Raw genomic sequence first — 20,467 nt, forward strand, 5'->3', positions numbered from 1 at the left:
AACATAGGGGTGCATAGGTCACTTTAGATTGTTGATTTCAAGTTATTTGGGTAGATACCCAGTAGTGGGATAGCTGGGTCATATGGTATTTCTATTTTTAGTTTTTTGAGAAATGTCCATACTGTTTTCTATAGCAGCTGCACCAGTTTGCATTCCCACCAGCAGTGTATGAGGGTTCCCTTTTCTCCACACCCTCTCCAACATTTGTTATTTTTAGTCTTAGTGATTATAGCCATTTTAGCAGGTGTAAGGTGGTATCTTAGTGTAGTTTTGATTTGCATTTCCCTGATGATTAGTGATGTTGAACATCTTTTCCTGTGTTTATCGCCATCTGTATATCTTCTTTGGAAAAATGTCTATTCACATCCCCTGCCCAGTTTTTGATCAGGCAGTTTGATTTTTTGTTGTTCAGTTGTGTGAGTTCCTTATATATTATGGACGTTAACCCCTTATCAGATATATGATTTGCAAAAATTTTCTCCCAGTTGGTGGGTTGTGTTTCGGTTTTGATCCTAGTTTCTTTAGCCTCGCAGAAGCTCTTTAGTCTAATGAATTCCCACTTGTTTATTTTTTCTTTTATTTCCCTTATCTGAGAAGACATGGTGTTCAAAAATATCTGTTTAAGTTTGATGTCAAAGAGTGTACTCCCTATATTACCTTCCAGGAGTTTTATGGTTTCAGGACTTATCTTCAGGTCTTTGATCCCTTTTAGGGTTATTTTTGTGTATGGCATGAGATAATGGTCTACCTTCATTCTTTTGCATGTGGCTGTCCAGTTTTCCCAACACCATTTATTGAAGAGACTATCTTTTCTCCATTGTGTGTTCTTGGTACCTTTGTCGAAGATTAGCTGTCTGTAGATGTGCAGTTTTATTTCTGGGCTTTCAGTTCTGTTCCACTGATCTGTGTGCCTGTTTTTGTACCAGTACTATGCTGTTTTGATCAGTATGGCTTTGTAATACATTTTGAAGTCAGGGATTGTGATGCCTCCAGCTTTGTTCTTTTTTCTCAGGATTGCATTAGTAATTCGGGGTCTTTGGTTGCCCCATATGAATTTTAGGATTCTTCACTCTATTTCCATGAAGAGTGTCACTGGGATTCTGATTGGGGTTGCATTGAATCTGTAGATTGCTTTTGGGTAGTATGGACATTTTAACTATGTTTATTTTTCCAATCCATGTGCATGGAGTCTCTTTCCATCTCTTTATGTCATTACCTATTTCTTTCAATAACGTCTTACAGTTTTCCTTGTATAAGCCCTTCACCTCCTTGGTTAAATTTATTCCTAGGTACTTTATTCTTTTTGTTGCGATTGTAAATGGAATTGTATTCTGAGTTCTCTTTCTGTAAGTTTGTTATTAGAGTACAGAAATGCAACTGATTTTTGCAGGTTGATTTTGTACCCCGCAACTTTACTGTAGTTTTTAATTATTTCTAATAGTTTTCTGATGGATTCTTTAGGGTTTTCTATATATAAGATCATGTGTCTGCAAACAGCGAGAGTTTCACTTCTTCTCTCCCTATTTGGATTCCTTTTATTTCTTTTTCTTGCCTAATTGCTCTGGACAAAACCTCCAGTACCATGTTGAATAAGAGTGGTGATAGTGGGCATCCTTGTCTTGTTCCTGTTCTCAGGGGGATGGCGTTCAGTTTTTCCCCATTGAGTATGATGCTGACTGTGGGTTTGTCATATACGGCCTTTATTATGTTGAGGTAATTTCCTTCTATCCCCATTTTGTTAAGATTTTTTTATCATAAATGGCTGTTGGATCTTGTCAAATGCTTTCCCTGCATCTATTGAGATGATCATGTGGTTTTTATTCCTCATTTTGTTGCTGTGGTGTATCACGTTGATTAATTTGCAGATGTCGAATCATCCCTGTGTCCCTGGTATGAATCCCACTTGATCATGATGTATGATCTTTTTGATGTGTTGCTGTACTTGGGTTGCCAATATTTTGTTGAGGATGTTTGCTTCGATGTTTATTAGCGATATTGGCCTGTAGTTTTCCTTCTTTGTGTTGTCCTTGTCAGGCTTTGGGATCAGAGTGATGTCGGCCTCGTAGAATGTGTTAGGAAGTCTTACATCTTGCTTAATTTTTTGGAATAGCTTGAGAATGATAGATATTAAATCCTCTCTGAAAGTTGGTAGAATTCCCCAGAGAGGCCATCTAGTCCTGGGCTTTTATTCTTTGGGATGATTTTGGTCACTGTTTCAATTTCTTTACTTGTGATTGGTCTATTCAGATTCTGTATTTCTTCTTTATTCAGCTTTGGGAGGTTGTAAGAGTCTAAGAATTTATCGATTTTCTCTAGATTGTCCATTCTGTTGGTATATAGTTTTTCATAGTATTCTCTTATAATCCATTGTATTTCTGTGGTATCCATTGTTATTTCTCCTCTTTCACTTCTAATTTTATTTATCTGAGCTTTCTCTCTTTTTTTCTTTGTAAGTCTGGCTAGGGATTTGTCAATTTTATTTATCTTCTCAAAGAACCAGCTCTTTGTTTCATTGATCCTTTCTACTGCCTTTTTTGTTTCAATAGCATTTATTTCTGCTCTGATTTTTATTATTTCTCTCCTTCTGCTAACTTTGGGCTTTGTTTGCTCTTATTTTCTAATTCAATTAGGTGTAGTTTGAGATTGCTTATTTAGGCTTTTTCTTGTTTGTTAAGGTGAACCTGTACTGCGATGAATTTCTCTCTTAATACGACTTTTCCTGCATCCCATATGAGTTGGTACGGTATGTTTTCATTTTCGTTTGTCTCCAGATATTTTTTGATTTCTCCTTTAATTTCTTCAATGATCCATTGCTTGTTCAATAGCATGTTGTTTAGTCTCCCCATCTTTGCCCCTTTCTCAGTTTTTTTCTTGTAGTTAATTTCTAGCTTTATAGCATTGTGACCAGAAAAGATGCATGTTATTATTTCAATCTTCTCAAATTTATTGAGGCTTGCCTTGTTTCTCAGTATATGGTCTATTCTTGAGAATGCTCCGTGTGCACTTGAGAAGAATGTGTACTCTGCTGTTTTTGGATGCAGTGTTCTATATATGTCTATTAAGTCTGATTGTTCTAGCTTTTCACTTAATTCCACTGTTTCCTTGTTGATTTTCTGTCTGGATGATCTGTCCAATGATGTGAGCGGGGTGTTGAGGTCCCCTAATATTGTTGTGGTATTGTTAATATCTTCTTTCAGATTTGTTAATAGTTGCTTTATGAACTTTGGTGCTCCTGTGCTGGGTGCATAGATATTTATGAGTGTTATTTCTTTTTGATGGAGGGTCCCTTTGATCATAATATATTGCCCCTCTTTGTCTCTCTTTACCTGTCTTATCTTCAGTCTAGTTTGTCTGATATAAGTATTGCAACACCAGCTTTCTTTTGTTTGCCATTAGCTTGGAGTATCGCCTTCCATCCCTTCACTCTGAGCCTGTTTTTGTCCTCAGAGCTGAGTTGTGTTTCCTGGAGGCAGCATGTTACTGGGTCTTATTCTTTAACCCATCTCGCCACTCTGTGTCTTTTTACAGGAGAATTCAATCCATTTACGTTTAGGGTGATTGTTGATATATGAGGACTTAATGCTGCCATTTTATCACTCGTTTTCCAGGTCTCCTGCATTTCCTTTGTTTCTCATCCTGCGTGTTTTGGTCGACCCATTGAGTTATGCAGTTTTTTATGCTGTGTTTCTTTGCTTTCTCCTTATTTATTGTTTGTGTCTGTGTTCTGCTTTTTTGTTTAGTGGTTACCCTGAGGTTTGTATTCAAGATCTTGTGGATAAGATAGTCCCTTTTCTGATGGCCTCTAATTTCCTTAGACTGAACCAATTCAGTCCCTTTCCTCTTCCCCTCCTAAGTTGTTTTCCTCACATCTTATTCCATCTTGTGTTGTGAGTTTATGGTTAAAATAACATGATTATCTTTGTTTTTGATGTTTTCCTTCCCTTTGTCTTTAAAGCTATATTTGATTATTTGCTGTCCTTCTCTGATTCTGTCTACCTGCTTAACTCCTTACTCCGTGCTTTGTAACCCCTTTCTCCCCCCCCTTTTTTTTTCAGGCATGAAGGCCTTCTTGAGGATTTCTTGTAGGGGGCAGTCTCATGGCTATGAACTCCCTTAGGTTATGTTTGTCTGGGAAAGTTTTTATTTCTCCATCATATCTGAAGGATATTTTCGCTGGATAGAGTATTCTTGGCTGAAAGGTTTTGTCCTTCAAAGATTTTAATATGTCATTCCAGTCTCTCCTGGCCTGTAAGGTTTCTGCAGAGAAATACGCTGAAAGCCTGATGGGAGTTCCTTTGCAGGTTATTTTCTTCTGCCTTGCTGCCCTTAGCATTCTTTCTTTGTCATTCAGTTTTGCCAGTTTCACTACTATGTGCCTTGCAGTAGGTCTTTTTACATTGACGTATTTAAGAGATCCGGCATCCTCTTCCACATGGATTTCCATCTCCTTCCCCAGGTTTGGGAATTTCTCTGCTATTATTTCTTTGAACAAGTTTTCTGCTCCATTGTCTTCTCCTTCTGCTTCTTGAATACCTATCATTCTTATGTTGCATTTCCTAATCGAGTCAGATATTTCTCGGAGACTTTCTTCATTTCTTTGCAGTCTTACTTCTCTCTCCTCCTCTATCTGGAGCATTTCAACACATCTATCTTCGATTATGCTGATACGCTCCTCTATGGTGTCCGCTCGAGTGTTCAGGGAATCCATATTTTGTTTTATCTCTTCCATTGTGTCTTTCATCTCTAATATTTCTGATTGATTCTTCTTTATAGTTTCAATCTCTTTTGTGAAGTAGATCCTGAACTCGTTGACTTGTTTCTCTACATTCTCTTTTACCTCGTTGAGTTTTTTGATGATACTTGTTTTGAATTCTTTGTCATTTGGATTACATATTTCTGCATCCTCAGGACTGAATTCTGGGCACTTGTCATTTTCTCTCTGGTCTGGAGATTTGATATAATGTTTGATAATGCTAGAGGGGGTGGTTCCACTTTTATGCATCCTGGTATTATTTGGTTGCAGTTACCTCCTATTGCCACTGGGTGGGGGTCAAAAGCTGCATATTCTCCGCCCTCTGCCGTCAGCCGAAATCCCAGGGGCGGGAGCCACACAGAGCGGCTGGGGGTAGGGGCACTTTCTCCTGCATGTTCTTGGGGTTTTCTCACTCTGCTCTTGCTATCTGGTCTCCTGGGGTGTTGGCTCGATACAGTCACCCCCATGAAAGCTCTCGCCCTGGTGGAGGGCTTCTTTCTAGGCTGTACGGCCCCTCAGGAGTCCTTGATGTTCCCACAAATGAGCATTCCTTCCTTCCACCGTTCCTTCCCTCTCCGAGGCCGCCTGTGGCCCTGGATCACAGTCCTTGGAGGGGGGAGCAAAGTTCTCTCTTACCCCATTCCACCTCCTCCGAGGGGCCTCCAGCCTCTGTGCGCTCTGTCGTAGGGCTGCATGGATCTCTCCAACATTTTTGTGTTGTATTAGGATGTCCTCTGTTGGCATACGGATGCCCCTTTTTGTTGTACATTGGAGGGGAGAGATTAAACTCACTCCGCCATGATGCTGATGTCACCTACCCCTACTCACTTTCTTAACAATACCTTTTGAAGAGTCAAAGTTTTCATCTTGATGAAATCCATGTGGTCCATTTTCCTTTATTGTTCGTGTTCCACCTGCACCCCCGCCCGGCACGGGGGCCCGGAAGCTCTCTCCAGGAATAAGCTGGGGCCATCGAGCTCTCACCTCGTGTGCTCCTCCCTCTCTGGGATCACAGCCCTTAGTTCCCTGGTGTCCAACAGTTGGTGACAACTGTTGTCCCACAGTTTGTTCAGTTTGTAGGTGTTTTGGGCAGGAGGGGAACCTGTCCCTGTCACTCCATCTCAGTCAGAAGCAGAAACCTGCCTTCGCTTTTTATAAATGTTTTTAAATAACAGCTTCACAGCGAGAGGATTCTTGTACCGTGAGATCGCCCTCCTGTCTGAGAGCTGCTTTCTCTGGTGCAGACGTTTAGGTCATCAGTGTTTCGTGCTTGTTTTTCTTTTCCTTTCTTTCAGGATTTTCATATCATTGCTCCATTGACTCCGGTTTCTCACGAGAAGTTTGCTGATGTTTCTTTGTTGCTCTGTATGAAATGTGTCTTTTCTGTGAGTGTTTTAAAGAGTTTTTCTTTATTTCTCATTTTCACCAGTTGGATTATTGAGTCTCAGTGTGATTTTCTTGTATTTATTCTGCTTGAGGCTTGTTGAGCTTCTTGGATCTGTGGGCTTGTAGTTTTCATCAAGTTGGGAAGACTTTCACCACTTTGAGTTTCACCAACCTCTGGACTCCTCGCCAGGGTGTGAAATCTCATACCCCGAGAGAATGCGGGAATCCAGTGAACCCTGCCTGTCAGAGTCTCAGTTTCGCCTCCCTTGATTGGGCACCCTCGAAACCCATTCCCCTAGATGCCCCCGGACAGGAACTGCTGCACCTTCTTGCAGCTCCTTTGGCTTCCGGCCCCTTCTCCCTCATCAGGCCCAGTGCATATTCGATGAGGTTATTACCGAACTTATCCCTAGCTATCAGCCTGGCAGTCAGCAGACGGGTCAGGGGCAGATCCTGAAGGAGACCCTGTTGCCTTTTTTAGGAGGCCCCTGCAGTGTCCTCCCATGTGAGGGGAGTGCTAGCCCCTCCTAGAGACGGGTGAGGCACCTTTGCATGCTCTGGAGTTTCAAAAGAGTCTGGGGAGCCAAAACCTTCTGGGGCATCCACCTAGAAATCCCCACCCCATATGTCAAAGTCTTCCCAACCAGGCCCCTGACTTTGGTATAGCAAATCAACTGTGACCAACATACAGTCATCTTTGAAGCCCAGCATCTCTAACTATTCAGTCCTTGTCCTGGGACCAGCTTTTCCTTTTCTCCCACTGAAGGAGACATGGGCCTCTTTATAAACTACCAGGAAGTTCTGGCCTTCACACTTAGTTTCAATTGTGTGTTAACTGTCTCCAACCTTTCATGATCCCTCTGTATGGTGTCAATGCAACCTAATGACAGTCAGATCACTGTACTGTTCTTGTATGCATCTTCTTTGTCCTCCCAAACACACATCCTTCTCAATCACCATACCAGCCACCATTCTCTCAATTTACTATTGCTGGAAGTTTTACCAATGGACTGCCACCTTGTTCAAGGCACCTGCATACAACCTGGGATGGGTTCCTCATTGCCAGCTGCTGGCTGCCAGCTCACTGCCGACGGCTGCTACAACAGTTATCAGAATGGTAGCTTAGTATCCCAGCATCCTTCAAAGGTGACCAATGAGGATGTTATTTAAAAAATGAACTCATGGATTTTAACATATTTGACGTGCTTCAACCCATCATAGTTACTTTTCTTTTTGATCCTCAAAATGTCCTTACTTTGGCCAGTGGGAGCCCCTCCAAATTGGCTAATGAATCCTCTGACGCACGCTAGAATCTTTGATAATTTCCTTGCTTTCTGTTAATAAGATGCTCCAAGATCATCTTGCATGTTTTCTGCCTCAGATCTGAACTCAGTCATTTTTCTAAGAAGCTATGGTTTCTTTTAGTAGGAAATGGCGCGTGGGGACAACAATCGGTGCTAAGAGTACTCGTTGCTACTGGACTGGAGGTAGTTTTCAGACCAGTGCCGTCCACGGGAACGGGGGGCACTTCTCACATCTGCGCCGTCTAACATGCAGCTACTAGCCACGTGGGTCCCCAGAACACTTGAAATGTGGCTACTGCACCCAAGGAATGGCACTTTAAATTTTATTTAATGAAAACGTCTTTACTGGGGTAAAATACACATAACAAAAGTTACCATTTTAACCATTTTTAAGCGTACAGTTCAGCAACATTATGCATACGTCCGTTGTTGTGCAACCATCACCACCGCCCATCTCCAGAACTTCTTCACCCTCCCAAACTGAAATTCTGTGCCCATTGAACACTAACTTCCCACCCCCTCCCCCAGCCCCCGCCACCTCCTTCTACTTTCTGTTTCTATGAATTTGACCCCTCTAGGGACCTCATAAAAGTGATTCCAACAATATTTGTTCTTTTGTGTCTGGCTTATTTCACTCAGCACAACATCCTTGAGGTTCAGCCATGTTGTAACATGTGTCAGGATTTCCTTCCGGAGGCTGAATAATTCCATTATCTGTATATATCACATTTTCTTTTTCCATTCATCCATTGATGGACATTTGGGTTGTTTCCACCTTTAGGTTACTATGAATAATGTTGTCGTGAACATTGGTGTACAAATATTTGTTCAAGTATTTAACTTTAATTAATTTAAGTATAAAAAGCCCTGTGTGCCCAGTGGCTACCATACTGGACAGTTTTAGACCTTTCAGTGGACAGAGATAAGAAATATGTTTTAAAAGAAAAAGATCATATTAATTCATACTAATATTTCCTATTGACACACAGGATTACAGATTTTTCAGTTCTTATTTTATATCTGTCTATTCTCACCTGCTGAAAATACTGGTTCCTAATATTTTCATACAGCTTATTTGCTTTATCCCACTTTATATAACTCCAGAACAGCAATACCAACATTATTACTAAGACCAGGATTACTGCAACAATTTAAGATTCCTCCACAGCTCCTTTTGTCCTTGGGACGTAGTCTACTGGGTATGTACAGTCAAATTGTTGGGTTTAAAGTCACTTGAAATTATCCTTTTCTCTATGGTTAAGCCACCAACCTGACATACAGTTAGGTTCATTTGTTTCATTTTGTTTCCAATTTTTAGGAATTATTTTTTCCTATTTTGATTTACTTTTGGTTTTATAATTACACAGTCCCATAGCCAAATGTACAAGCACATTTAGAAAAATCTAGTTTCTACTCCTGCCCTCCTGCTTCTTGTTGGTAATCATTTTTATGTTACCTTTGTTTTCTTTTTTTTTTTTTTGAGAAAGATTAGCCCTGAGCTAACTACTGCCAATCCTCCTCTATTTGCTGAGGAAGCCTGGCCCTGAGCTAACATCCATGCCCATCTTCCTCTACGTTATACGTGGGACGCCTACCACAGCATGGCTTTTGCCAAGCGGTGCCATGTCGGCACCTGGGATCCAAAGCGGCGAACCCCGTGCCCCGGAGAAGCAAAACGTGCAAACTTAACCGCTGCGCCACCGGGCTGGCCTCCACGTTATTTTTTAATGTAAGAAAATACACAGGTATGTATATTCTTATTGCCCGCCCCCGCCTTCTTAGATAAAGTACTTTACACACTGTTCTGAATGTTCTAGAGATCACTCCTGGCAGAACGTAGAAACAGTCCCTGTACCTGTCGCAGCTGTTCCATGGTGCAGCCACACCACCGCCTCCTCCACCCTCTCCTCTTGGCGACACGGGGCTGTTTTTAGTCTTTTGCTGTCCCTCCCTTCTCTAGTAGGAAGAGCTTTAACCATGAAAGTGGAAAGGCCCAGAGAAGGAAGCTAACAAGAAAGAAGCCCCACGACTTGGGTGGGGTGGGGAAGAGACGTACAACCCTCTTAGAAAAACTCTCTCGGGCTGGTATGGTGACTCAGTTCTGTTCCTCCAGTCCAGAGTCCTGAGAAGGGAAAAAACCCGGGCTCCACTCGGGGAGAGGGGGCGGAGTGGCACGGTGAGACCTGCTAACTCCCGCGGCTCGCACAGACGCTGCGCTTTCTGTAAGGCTTAACGGCTGTGATGCAGCATCCCCGGCTCACCCGGAGGACTTCCCGGGCCTCCCCGTGGCAGAGGAGCCACTGGTTAACGCCAGCTCGCGGAGGCCGGCCGCCTTGCAGGTCACATGCAGGCGAGGTGCCGGAGGGCGCCGGGCTCCGCGAGGGCAGGGGGCCCGCCCGATGCGCTCGCCCGCCCGCGTCTCCGCTGCGCGCGCAGCCGGGCCAGGCAGGGGGCACAGACGCGGGGGCCGTGCAACGGGCGACCGGGCCTCGGACAGGGTGGCGGGGACCGGACAATGCGTCGGGGAAGCCCAGTTCGCCTCCCGCCCAGTTTGGCGTAGTGTGCCGGATCTCCCATCTCCAAAAGCGAGGGGAAAAGCCCAATTTTATGTGAACTCTGCTATTTTTTAAAGTTGGGAACTAATCCGAACTTCGGCCGGCGTGGGCCAACCAGGGCCTGGCCGGACCTCCCCCCGCGGCGGCCTCGGCCCGGCCCGGGGCGTGGGGGGACGAGCGGCGACCACGGGCGCCCAGAGCCCACGCCTCCTACTCCGGGCTCGCGGGGCCGTCTCCGCCTCATTGCGCCTGCGCGGGGACCGAGCCACCGCCCGGCGGGGGAGCGCGGCGCGAGCACCCCCCGCCCCCGGCAGTGGAGCTGCCCGTTGCCATGGAGACGCCCGTCCAAACCGCGCCGCCAGCCGCCGAGGAGCCGACCCCGCGCGGATCAGCCCGGAGGTGGGTCCGTTCGCCCGGAGCCCGGGGCTGGGCTCGGGGGCTTCGGCCGCCCCCCGGGTCAACGCCTTCGCCGCTGCCCGAGAAGTAACCGCTGATGGGGTCTCGCCCCTGTTAACCGCGGGGACCCCTGGGCGCAGGTGCAGCGGGCTCCGGGTTCTGCTCCTGGCCGAGCAGCGATGTGGCCCCAGCGCACTGTGAAGCGTTGAGCAGAAGCCGAGGGGGAGGCTGGCGGTGAGCAGGCCGCATCCGGGGGTCCGGGCGGGGGAGAGGCCGGGTACCATTCTTGACTCCGAAGTCGCCCCAATTTGGTGTTTAAAAGGATAAGCTGTTTCTGGAAGTGGATAGGCCTCTCTACTTTTGTTTTCCATAAGCGAATACTCCTTTTCTCTGCTCACATCTGTGTATCTAGCAAACATTCCCTGAACTTCTGTGAGCCAGGCACTGAGTGAGGCAAGGCGTGAACCTGCTCGGGCATCCGCAGGTGGAAAGAATTCCCCGATAGGTCTTCTCTGCAGACAGACGGTGCATAAATTCACATGCACGGTTTGAAGGCTGGCTGTAAAGTGAACATCGGTAGCTACTGCCCAAGTCAAGAAATAGAACCGTGCCAGCACCCGGGAGTCGCCCCACCACCCCCCCGGCCACGCGCAGCCGGTCTCCAGACCTTAGGCTGGCATCTGCGATTCTAAGTTCCTGGCTTCTCTTTAGTTCCAACACCTACATATACACCTAAACAATATAGTCAAGTTTCGCCTGTTTTTAAACTTTATATAAGTGGAATAATACTGTATGTATTCTTTTTAATTTTTGAATCAGTCCCAAATTTACATAAAAACTGCAAGTTGAGCACAAAAACCTTCTTTTCCTGAAGCATTTGAGAGTATGTTGTGTGCATGGTGCCCTGTCTCCCACAGATACTTCAGAGTGTGTTTCCTACGCGGAAGGATGTTCTCCAGCATAACCACAGCAGGACCATCAAAGTCAGGGGCTAACATGGACACGTCCTACGTCTAATTCTCAGCCCGAGATGAGCATGTTTTGCCAGTTGGTCCTATAAAGTCAGGAAATCAAAAGGATCCATCTGGGATCGTGCATTGTACTGAGTTGTCATCCTGTTTCTTTAGTGTCCCTCAGTCCAGGACATTCCTTGGCTTTGTGACCCTGAGTCTTTGACGGTTACAGGCCACCTCCTTTGCAGAGAGCCCCTCCATTTGGGTTTGTCTGATGTCTCCTCGTGGTTGGTTCCCATTATGTATCTTTGGCAGGAAAGGATGCCACGTGCTCACTTTCTGCTCATTCCGTCCTGTCGGGCGCCTCGCGGTGGTCCGTCTGTCACGTTACTGATGATGTTTGCTTTGATCACCTGATTAAGGTGGTGTCTGTAGGCGTGTCCATGGGAATTTACTTTTTCTCTCTGTAAGTAACAAGTATTTTGTTGGGAGGCACTTGGAGGCCGTGTAATTCTGTCGTCCCCCCAGGCGTGATTTGGGTGGCTCTATGGTGGACACCTTCCCTGCCTGGGCTCTCATACCTACGCTGAACCGTCCCCCGTGGGGCTGGTTCCTCCCACTCAGGCTCTGACGTCCCACTCTGGGCCTCAAGCCTCTTCCCCACCCCACAGCCATCCCCCTCACCAGTCAGGCTCTGACACCTGCTCGGGGCCACTGTGGATCCTGCTTCACCTGCCCCCCCCCCCCCCCCCGGGGAGCCTACTTTAAAAGTGAAAGGATGGGAGGAGGAAAAGCAGTTGATGTGCTTGGGTGCCTTCCTCCTCTCAGCTGTGTTTAAGACCCATCCACGCCACTGCACACAGCAGTAGCTCATTCAGGTTCATCACGGAATAGCCCCCCACAGGACGGAGCCTGCCGCCCTGTGGACGGCCGTGGAGTTGCTGCCGTTATGAACGCTGCTGCTCCGTGAGGTCTCGCATGTCTCCTGGTATTCACGTGTTATGAGTGGAATTGTGTGTCTCCTCAAAAAAAACCCATCTGTTATTGGGGTCACCCCGTGGCATAGTGGTTAAGTTTAGCACATTCCGCTTCGATGGCCCAGATTCGTGGGTTTGGATCCTGGGTGTGGACCTACACCACTCGACAGCCACACTGTGGTAGCAACTCACATATGAAGTGGAGGAAGACTGTCAACAGATGTTAGCTCAAGCCAATCTTCCTCAGCAAAGCAAAACAAAACAAACCCACAACTCATATGTTGAAGTCCTAACCCCCAGTATCTCAGAGTGTGACTTCATTTGGAAATAAGGTCATTGGGGATGTAATTAAGGTGATGCCATGCTAGAGTAGTGTGGCCCTTAATCCACTATGGCGGGTGTCTTTATGAAAAGGAGGAATGTGGACATAGACACGCACAGAAAGAGAACCTCATATGAAGATCACAGGTAGGCTGCCGCCAGCAGGGAACTACCAGAACCAGGAGAGAGGCCTGGGAGAGATCCTGCACTGTGCTTCGGAGGAGCCTGGCCCTGCTGGCACCTTCATTGCCAATTTCTGGCGCCCAGAACTGTGAGAGAATACATTTCTGTGGTTCTGACTCCCAGTTTGTGATACTTTGTTGTGGCAGCCCCCGGGAAACCAACACAACATCCAGGAGTTTCTGTGGGGTACGCACCTCCAAGAGGACTCGCTGAGTCAGAGGGTATGGTGGGCAGAATAATGCCCCCGGAGATGCCCGTGTCCTCATCCTTGGAACCTGTAAATAGGTCAGGTTACGTGGCAACAGGGAATTAAGGCTGCAGATGGAATTAAGGTTGTTAATCAGCTGACTTCGAGGTGGGGAGAATGTCCTGGATGCCCCAGGCATGCCCACTGCAACTACAGGGTCCTTATAAGTGGACAAAGAGTCAAGAGAGCGAGCCCGAAAGGTTGCAGCGTGAGAAAGACTCTGCGTGAGGTTGGTGGCTTTGAAGATGGTGGACTGGGACCTTGAGCCAAGGAATGTGGGTGACCTCCAGAAAGTGGAAAAGGCAAGAAAATGAATTCTCCCCTCCACCTGCAGAAAGGAATGCAGCCCTGGTGACACCTCGATCTTAGCTCAGTGGGATGCATTTCAGACTTCTAACCTCCAGAACTAGAAGATAATACACTCGTGTCAAGTCACTGAGTTTGTGGTAGTTTGTTCCAGCAGCAATGGGAAAGTAATGTAGAGGGTATATTTATATATTTTTAACTTTCCTAGATAACGCCGAACTCTTTTCAAAGTACTTGTCCCAGTTTTCACTCCCACCGTTAGCGTGCGAACGTTTCCGCTGCTTCGCGCCCTTGCCAGCACCTGGTGTTGTCAGGCTTCGAATGTCGTATCGTGTCTGATGACTGCGTAAGGATAGTTCCTGGTGATTCTAATTTGCATTTCCCTAACTACAAATGAGGTTAAGCAACTTCTAGTTTATCACCAAGAAATGGTTTATCCTTCAAACCAGGATTCTGCTAAGCGTTACAGGGGCGCTGTCGGCGATGCGGGAAGACAGGTGTGAATGAGGGCCACCCCGCTTACTGGCCGTTTGAACGCCCTTTATAGTAAAGTGCCCTGTAGCGTCTTGCGTTTTGCTGTCGGGCCGTCCGTCTTCTGCACTGGTTTGTGGGTGTTCCTTGCCTGGGCTGGCGGGGAACCTGTTGGGTGAGGTGTTGCATTTGTCTTCTGCTTTGTAGTTTTGTTTAAGTTTCCTCAGGGTGTCGTCTGGACAGGAGTTTTTCGTTTAAATGTATGTGACTCTATCAGCTCTTCCTCGTGTGTAATGCTTTTCATGTCTTGCTGAAGAAACCTTGAGGGGCCAGCCCAGTGACATAGTGGTTAAGTTCCCGTGCTCCACTTTGGTGGCCCACGGTTCACGAGTTCAGATCCCAGGGCTGGTCCTACACACCACTCACCAACCCATGCTGTGGTGGCAACCCACTTTCAAAACAGAGAAAGATTGGCACAGATGTTAGCTCAAGGACAATCTTCCTCACCAAAAAAAAAAAGGAAAAAAGAAACCCTGAGATCATGAAGATGCCCGCCAAAAGTAGACTTTTGCTCTTCACATGCAAGTGTTTAATCTATGTGGGACTGCTTTCTGGGGTGGACGCCCAGTTTCTCAGCGTGTTGACTGAAATGTCCGTTCCTTGCCCACTGCCCCACTGCTTGCGTGTACGCGCACACACACTCCTGCGGGATTTTGGGGCGGTTAGTGAGTCTATGGAGCAATTTGGAGAGTTGGCGTCTTCACAACATTGTCTCCAGTCCTTGAATGTGGACCTCTCCATTCATTTATTTATATTGGCTTTAGTCTTCTTTTAGACTTTTATTACAGAGAATTTGAAACTCACAAAAGTGGGGAAAATGCTAAAATGAGCTCCCAGGTGCCCATGACCCGCTTCAGGAGTCATCGGGATCCCACCACTCCTGTTTCATCTGCTTCCCCTCACCTTTAGTTTTTGGTTGATGAATTTGATTTTATTTATTTATTTTTTGCTGGGAAAGATTTGCTCTGAGCTAACATCTGCTGCCAATCTTTCTCTTTTTTCCTCCCCAAAGCCCCAGTGCACAGCTGTATCGTTTTTAGTTCTAAGTCCTTCTGGCTCTTCTACGTGAGCTGCCGCCACAGCACGGCTGCTGACAGACGAGGGCTGTGGTTCCACGTCTGGGAAGCAATCCTGGGCCACCGAAGCAGAGCACACAGAACTGTAACCACTAGGCCATCGGGGCTGGCTCTGGTTGATGAATTTTGAAGAAAATCCCAGGTATAATATTTCACTTATAAATACTTCAGTATTCAACTCTAACAGATAAACACTTATTTTTAGCATAACCACAAAATCATTATCAACCCCAACAAAATTTAATTTAATTTCTTAATAAAACCTAACACCAATTTGTGTTCATTTTCCCACATTATCTCAAAAGTGTCTTTTAGGGGCCGGCCCCATGGCCAAGTGGTTAAGTTCATGTGCTCCGCTGTGGCAGCCCAGGGTTTCACCGGTTCGGATCTTGGGCACGGACATGGCACCGCTCATCAGGCCATGCTGAGGTGGCATCCCACATGCCACAACTAGAAGGACCTGCAACTAAAATATACAACTATGTACTGGGTGGATTGGGGGAGATAAAGCAGGAAAAAAAAGTGTCTTTTACACTTGCTTGCTTGAATCAAGATCCCACATTGTGTGTGGTTGACTTGTCTCTTAAAGCCCTTTTAATTTAAAACAGTCCCCCCCTTCCCTTTTTCCCCCATGACATCCATTTGTCAAAGAAACTGGGTCATTTGTTCCCTTTATTTTTTATTTAGATCTCCTTTTTTTGTTTTTTTTGGGTTTTTTTTTGAGGAAGATTAGCCCTGAGCTAACATCTGCTGCCAATCCTCCTCTTTTTGCTGAGGAAGACTGGCCCTGAGCTAACATCCGTGCCCATCTTCCTCTACTTTATATGTGGGACGCCTGCCACAGCATGGCTTGCCAAGCAGTGCCCTGTCCGCACCAGGGATCCGAACCTGTGAACCCTGCGCCGCCAACCTGGAACGTGCAAACTTAACCGCTGCACCACCGGGCTGGGCCCCAAAGAAGTTAATTTCTAATGCAAGTTTGCTAAGTTTTTTAAAAAGTATAAATGGAATGTTGAATTTTAGCAATGCCTTTTTCTACGTTTATTGAGTTGATCATATAACCGCCTCCTTTGGTCTGTTCACGTGGGGAATTAAAGGGATCCCTAATGCGAAATGAACCCATCTCTGTCGTGATCTGTTGTCCTGTTTGTGTGTTGCTGGATTCAGGCTGGTAATACTTCCCTTTGGACTTTTGCGTCTGTGCTCCTGGGTGAGGCTGGGCTGCCGTTTCCTTTCTCTACTTTGGTAACAAAAGTTGAGCGAGCACCACGACATAAGCCGGGTGGGGACCTCCTGGTTCCCTTCCTGGAAAAGCATGTGTGAGACTGGAATGTTTTGTACCTCAAGCGTTTCATAGGACTGAATAGCAAAGCCTCTGAACCTGGAGTTTTCTTTGTGGGAACATATTTGACTATTAATTGAATTTCTTTTATGTTTATGGGAATTTTCAAGTTTTCTATTTTTTTCTTGAAATAATTTTGGTTAGTAGTGTTTTTCCAATAATTTTTCCATTGTCTCAATTTCCAAATTTACTGCCATAAAGTTGTTCATGACATGTTTTTGTTTTTTTAATGTCTTTTGTTCTGGTATGGATTATTTGTTCCTTCTCTTTTTATTTATCGGTTTCATTAGAGATTTGTTAATTTTATAAATATTTTAAAAGTACAAACTTTTGGCTTTGAGGAGCATCTCTATCACGTTTGTTTTTGTTGCATTAATTTCTAATCTTTTTTATTTTCTTCCTTCCACCTTTTCTGGGTTTATTTTGCATTTGTTTTTGTAACTTCTTAGTTGGATGTTGAGCACATTGATTTTTAGCCTGACTTCTTTCCTAATCTCTGTTCTGTCTGCTTTACCTACATTCAGTTGGGTATATAATATCTTCATTATAAGTCAGTTCAAGATATTTTATAATTTCCATTATGATTTTTTTTCTTTGACCCATAAGTTATTTAGAAGTGTATTTCTTAAGTTATTTAAGTTATTTAGAAGTGTATTTCCAAAATACACTTATATAAGTGTATACGTTATATAAAGTATACTTTATATAATAAATAATAAATAATAATATTAGTAAATAATAATTAAATAATAAAGTATAATAAAGTGTATTATACGTTATATAAGTTATTTAGAAGTGTATTTCCAAAAATAAGGTGGATTTATAGTCCTCTATTTGTTACTGATTTGGGCTGATTACTCTTGGTCAAAGAACGAGCTAAGTAGGGGGCCGGCCTGGTGGTGAGGTGGTTAAGCGTGCACATTCCACTTTGGCGGCCCAGGGTTTGTCAGTTCAGATCCTGGGTGCGGACGTGGCACAACTTGGCATGCCATGCTGTGACAGGTGTCCCACATATGAAGTAGAGGAAGATGAGCACGGATGTGAGCTCAGGGCCAGTCTTCCTCAGCAAAAAGAGGAGGATTGGTGGCAGATGTTAGCTCAGGGCTAATCTTCCTCAAAAAAACAAAAACGAAGAAGCTTTGTATGATTTTAGTCGTTTGGCATTGATTGAGACCTGCGTTGGGCCCAGCACACAGGTTCGTCAGTACTCCGTGCACGCTCTGAGGGAGCGCTTGCCGTTCTGCTGCTGCTGTTCGCGTTGTGTGTGTCCACAGGGCGCGACCTGCTGATGATGCTGTGTAAATGGGTGTCATTAAGGACTTGCTTTATCTGGTTTTGCTGTCAGTTCCTGAGAGAAGTGTGTTAAAATTTCCCACTAGCATTTGTACTTCTGGCTTTCTCCTGGGTCTGTCAACTTTGCTTTTCTTATTTGGTGGCCGTGTTATTGTGCACGGCTGGGTTGAAAACTGCGCTGTCTTCCTGGTGCGCTGACCGTCTGGCCCGCCGCGACCGTCTGCACCACGCAGCCGCTGCTGCCTCGAGCGTTTCGTCTGTTTCTAGGTGACTCCGCCAGGGTTTCTGCAGCCCCCTTCTCTGGACCTTTGGCGTGGGGTGCTTCTGTGAGCTTGCGCTGCCGTGTCTCTCACAGGAGGGAGTCAGCTTCTTCTTGTTGCTGCTGTTGGTTTTTTAATCCAATTTGGTAAGATCCTGTTCTTTAGCCTGGCCATGTAATCTGTTTATTTGCTTGCCTTCACTTAGATTTTGGCCTGATAATTTCTTATTTTCTTGTTGATTCTTCAAGGTTCATGAGACAATTAAAATACAATTTTACCCAGCTTTTTGGCTGTGCCGTGGCGGCCGGCACACGGGGTTTCTGTCCGGCTTCCTGGCTGTGCCGTCGCGGCCGGCACGTGGGGTTTCGGGGCTCGTTTTCCACCTGAGGGTCAGTCCGCACCTCCGTCCACAGCCAGTTGCCGCTCATCCTTCCGCTTCCCAGCCTCTGTCTGGTTCAAACTTTCTCCTCCCGTTTGCCCTGTTCTTGCAGAGTCGTGTGTTGGAAAAGCTGAACCCTTCGCTGTCGTTTTGGTGAGAATTTAAGAGGCAGCAGCGGAGGCCCCCTGTCTGGAGCTGCCGTCTTTTTAACTGGACGTTCAAATAGCATGTGGTTTAGAGTGATCGTCTTAAAGGAGCTGTGTGTGTGACGTGCCACCTCCCATCAGACTGTCGTCTGTTGAGGCCGCGAGGAGCACTGGGGCCCACAGCTCAGCGCAGACTGGGCTTGACCACCTTGTAAATGTCCCCTGAAGGCCCTGCCTTCACAGATCAGCGGGTTCACAGATGTTTTCCGGCGGGAGGAATGTTGTCGGTACAGTATTTCAAAAGAAGCTTTAAAATTCTGCCTCTGAGGACTTGAATGCACAATTGTTTGTAGCATTTAAAAAAGTTAACCACTGGCATTGATTTATTAATGATTTACCCAGGAAACGTTAGGCTTTGAAAATATTTTTCAGTGAATTGTTCTGAAGCAATCGCTAAATTAAGCAATGAAACAAGCTCGTCTACCGTTGTAGCATCTTGTGCATAATATCAACATTCTGCACCTAAGTTCTACACAGGCAAGCGGGAACATTCCCAAAATGATAACCACAATGTAACGAATATTTTGAAATTCCTTAAGAATTGTTTTTGAACTGTGGCTGTGTGGTGTGTTACAGAGAGAACATTAACAGGCTGGAACACGCACACGTCTTAAAGTTGCACACACCTGTGTAACCGTCACCCAAAACAAGCTACCGAGCGTCCCCCGCCCCCACTGTCCCCACAGCCCTTCCCCTCGGCTCCACTGCCTGCCTCTAACCTGGAAACCACCAGCGCGTCTGGTTTCTACCCCCGTCCATTAGTTTCGCTTGCTCTTGGTCTTGGTATGTCGTCTTCTGCGTCTGGCTTCCTTCATTTGACATAGTGTTTCTGAGATCATCCATGTTGTTGTGTGAACCAGATGTGGTTCTTTCTTACTGCTGAGTGTTACTCTATTGTATGAATGCACCGGAATTTGTTATCCAGTCTCATACCCATGGACGTTTGGGTTGGTCCCAGTTTGGGGCTGTTACGAATAAGATTGCTGTAAACATTCCTGTGCAAGTTTTTTTGTGGCTGTGTTTTTGTTTCACTTGGGTAAATACCTAGAAACAGGATTTCTGGGTCATATGGTGAGTATATGTTTATAACATTTAGTGTTGTGATTTAGTATTTAGTCTTTTTTATTTTAGGCATTCTAATAAGTGTGTGGTAGTATCTCATTGTGGCTTCAGTTGCCATTTCCCTCATGACTAATGAGGTTGCACAAAGTTTCATGAGCTTACTGGCCATTTGTATATCTTCTTTTGCCGTGTCTGTTTTAAAATTCTTGCCCCTTTTCAATTAGGGTTTGGGCTTTATGTTGTTGATATTTAGGAGCTCTTTGTATATTGTGGATACAAGACCTTTGTCAGATATGTGTGTGCTGCAAATATTTTTTCCAGGTCTATGGCTTATCCATTTTCTTAATGTCTTTTTATAAGAAAAATTGTTAATTTTTGTGAAATCCAATTTTCTAGGTTTTAAAAAAAATCTGTGATCTTGTTCATCTATGTTTTGTAATAATTTTTTTGTAGCTAATTTCTGCCCTCAAGATGGAAGAAGATGCTAGCCTATTCCCTGAAGGGGAGCTTTTGGACGGCGTCCCACTCGTGGAAGGTGGTAATAAAGGTCTTCTCATGAACAGCACACGTTTCAGCAGCGAGGACGACAAACAGCGTGCCTCCCAGACACCCCTGACGCCCTTTTTCAGAGAGACTACATCGTTGAAACACGTATTTTCTCTCAAAGAGGGAGCTTATGATATTCTGTCTTTAACTGAAAGAATAATAAATTATGGCACAGAATTTTGAAGGTGGCAGACCAGTTTTCTAGTTTCCAATGTCTCGATTGAGAAATCTGATGCCATTTTTATCCCAATCCTTTGAATGTGACCTATTTTTGTTTTCTTTTCCTGGAAGCTCTTAGATTAAAAAAAAAAATCTCTGATGATATGAAATTTTTCTAAGCTCTGCCTTGATTTGGGCTGGTGCTGGGCGCCAGGCAGGACAATTCGATCTG

General features: G+C 45.2%; 1 protein-coding gene across 26 annotated transcripts in view; it reads left to right on the top strand.

The window, feature by feature from the left end:
• Window positions 1-10,080: 10,080 nt before the first annotated feature.
• CFAP74 (cilia and flagella associated protein 74) overlaps window positions 10,081-20,467 on the top strand; it is a 73,000-nt gene continuing 62,613 nt past the window's right edge. For 4 of the 26 annotated variants that reach the window (XR_011433953.1, XM_023635960.2, XM_023635961.2 and 1 more), the window contains exons 1-2: window positions 18,485-18,695; window positions 19,984-20,068. Coding sequence is in view for 25 of the 26 variants with exons in the window: in XM_023635960.2 (XP_023491728.2) it covers window positions 18,624-18,695; window positions 19,984-20,068 (157 nt within the window). In the remaining variant the exon portion in view is untranslated. Of the gene's footprint in view, window positions 10,629-14,924; window positions 15,131-18,484; window positions 18,696-19,133; window positions 19,252-19,427; window positions 19,540-19,983; window positions 20,069-20,467 lie in introns of those variants that run through there. The other 22 variants (XM_023635957.2, XM_070255065.1, XM_070255082.1 and 19 more) reach the window with 15 other exon arrangements.

This window comes from Equus caballus, chromosome 2 (assembly GCF_041296265.1).
Source record: "Equus caballus isolate H_3958 breed thoroughbred chromosome 2, TB-T2T, whole genome shotgun sequence".
In the NCBI taxonomy this organism is placed as follows: Eukaryota; Metazoa; Chordata; class Mammalia; order Perissodactyla; family Equidae; genus Equus; species Equus caballus.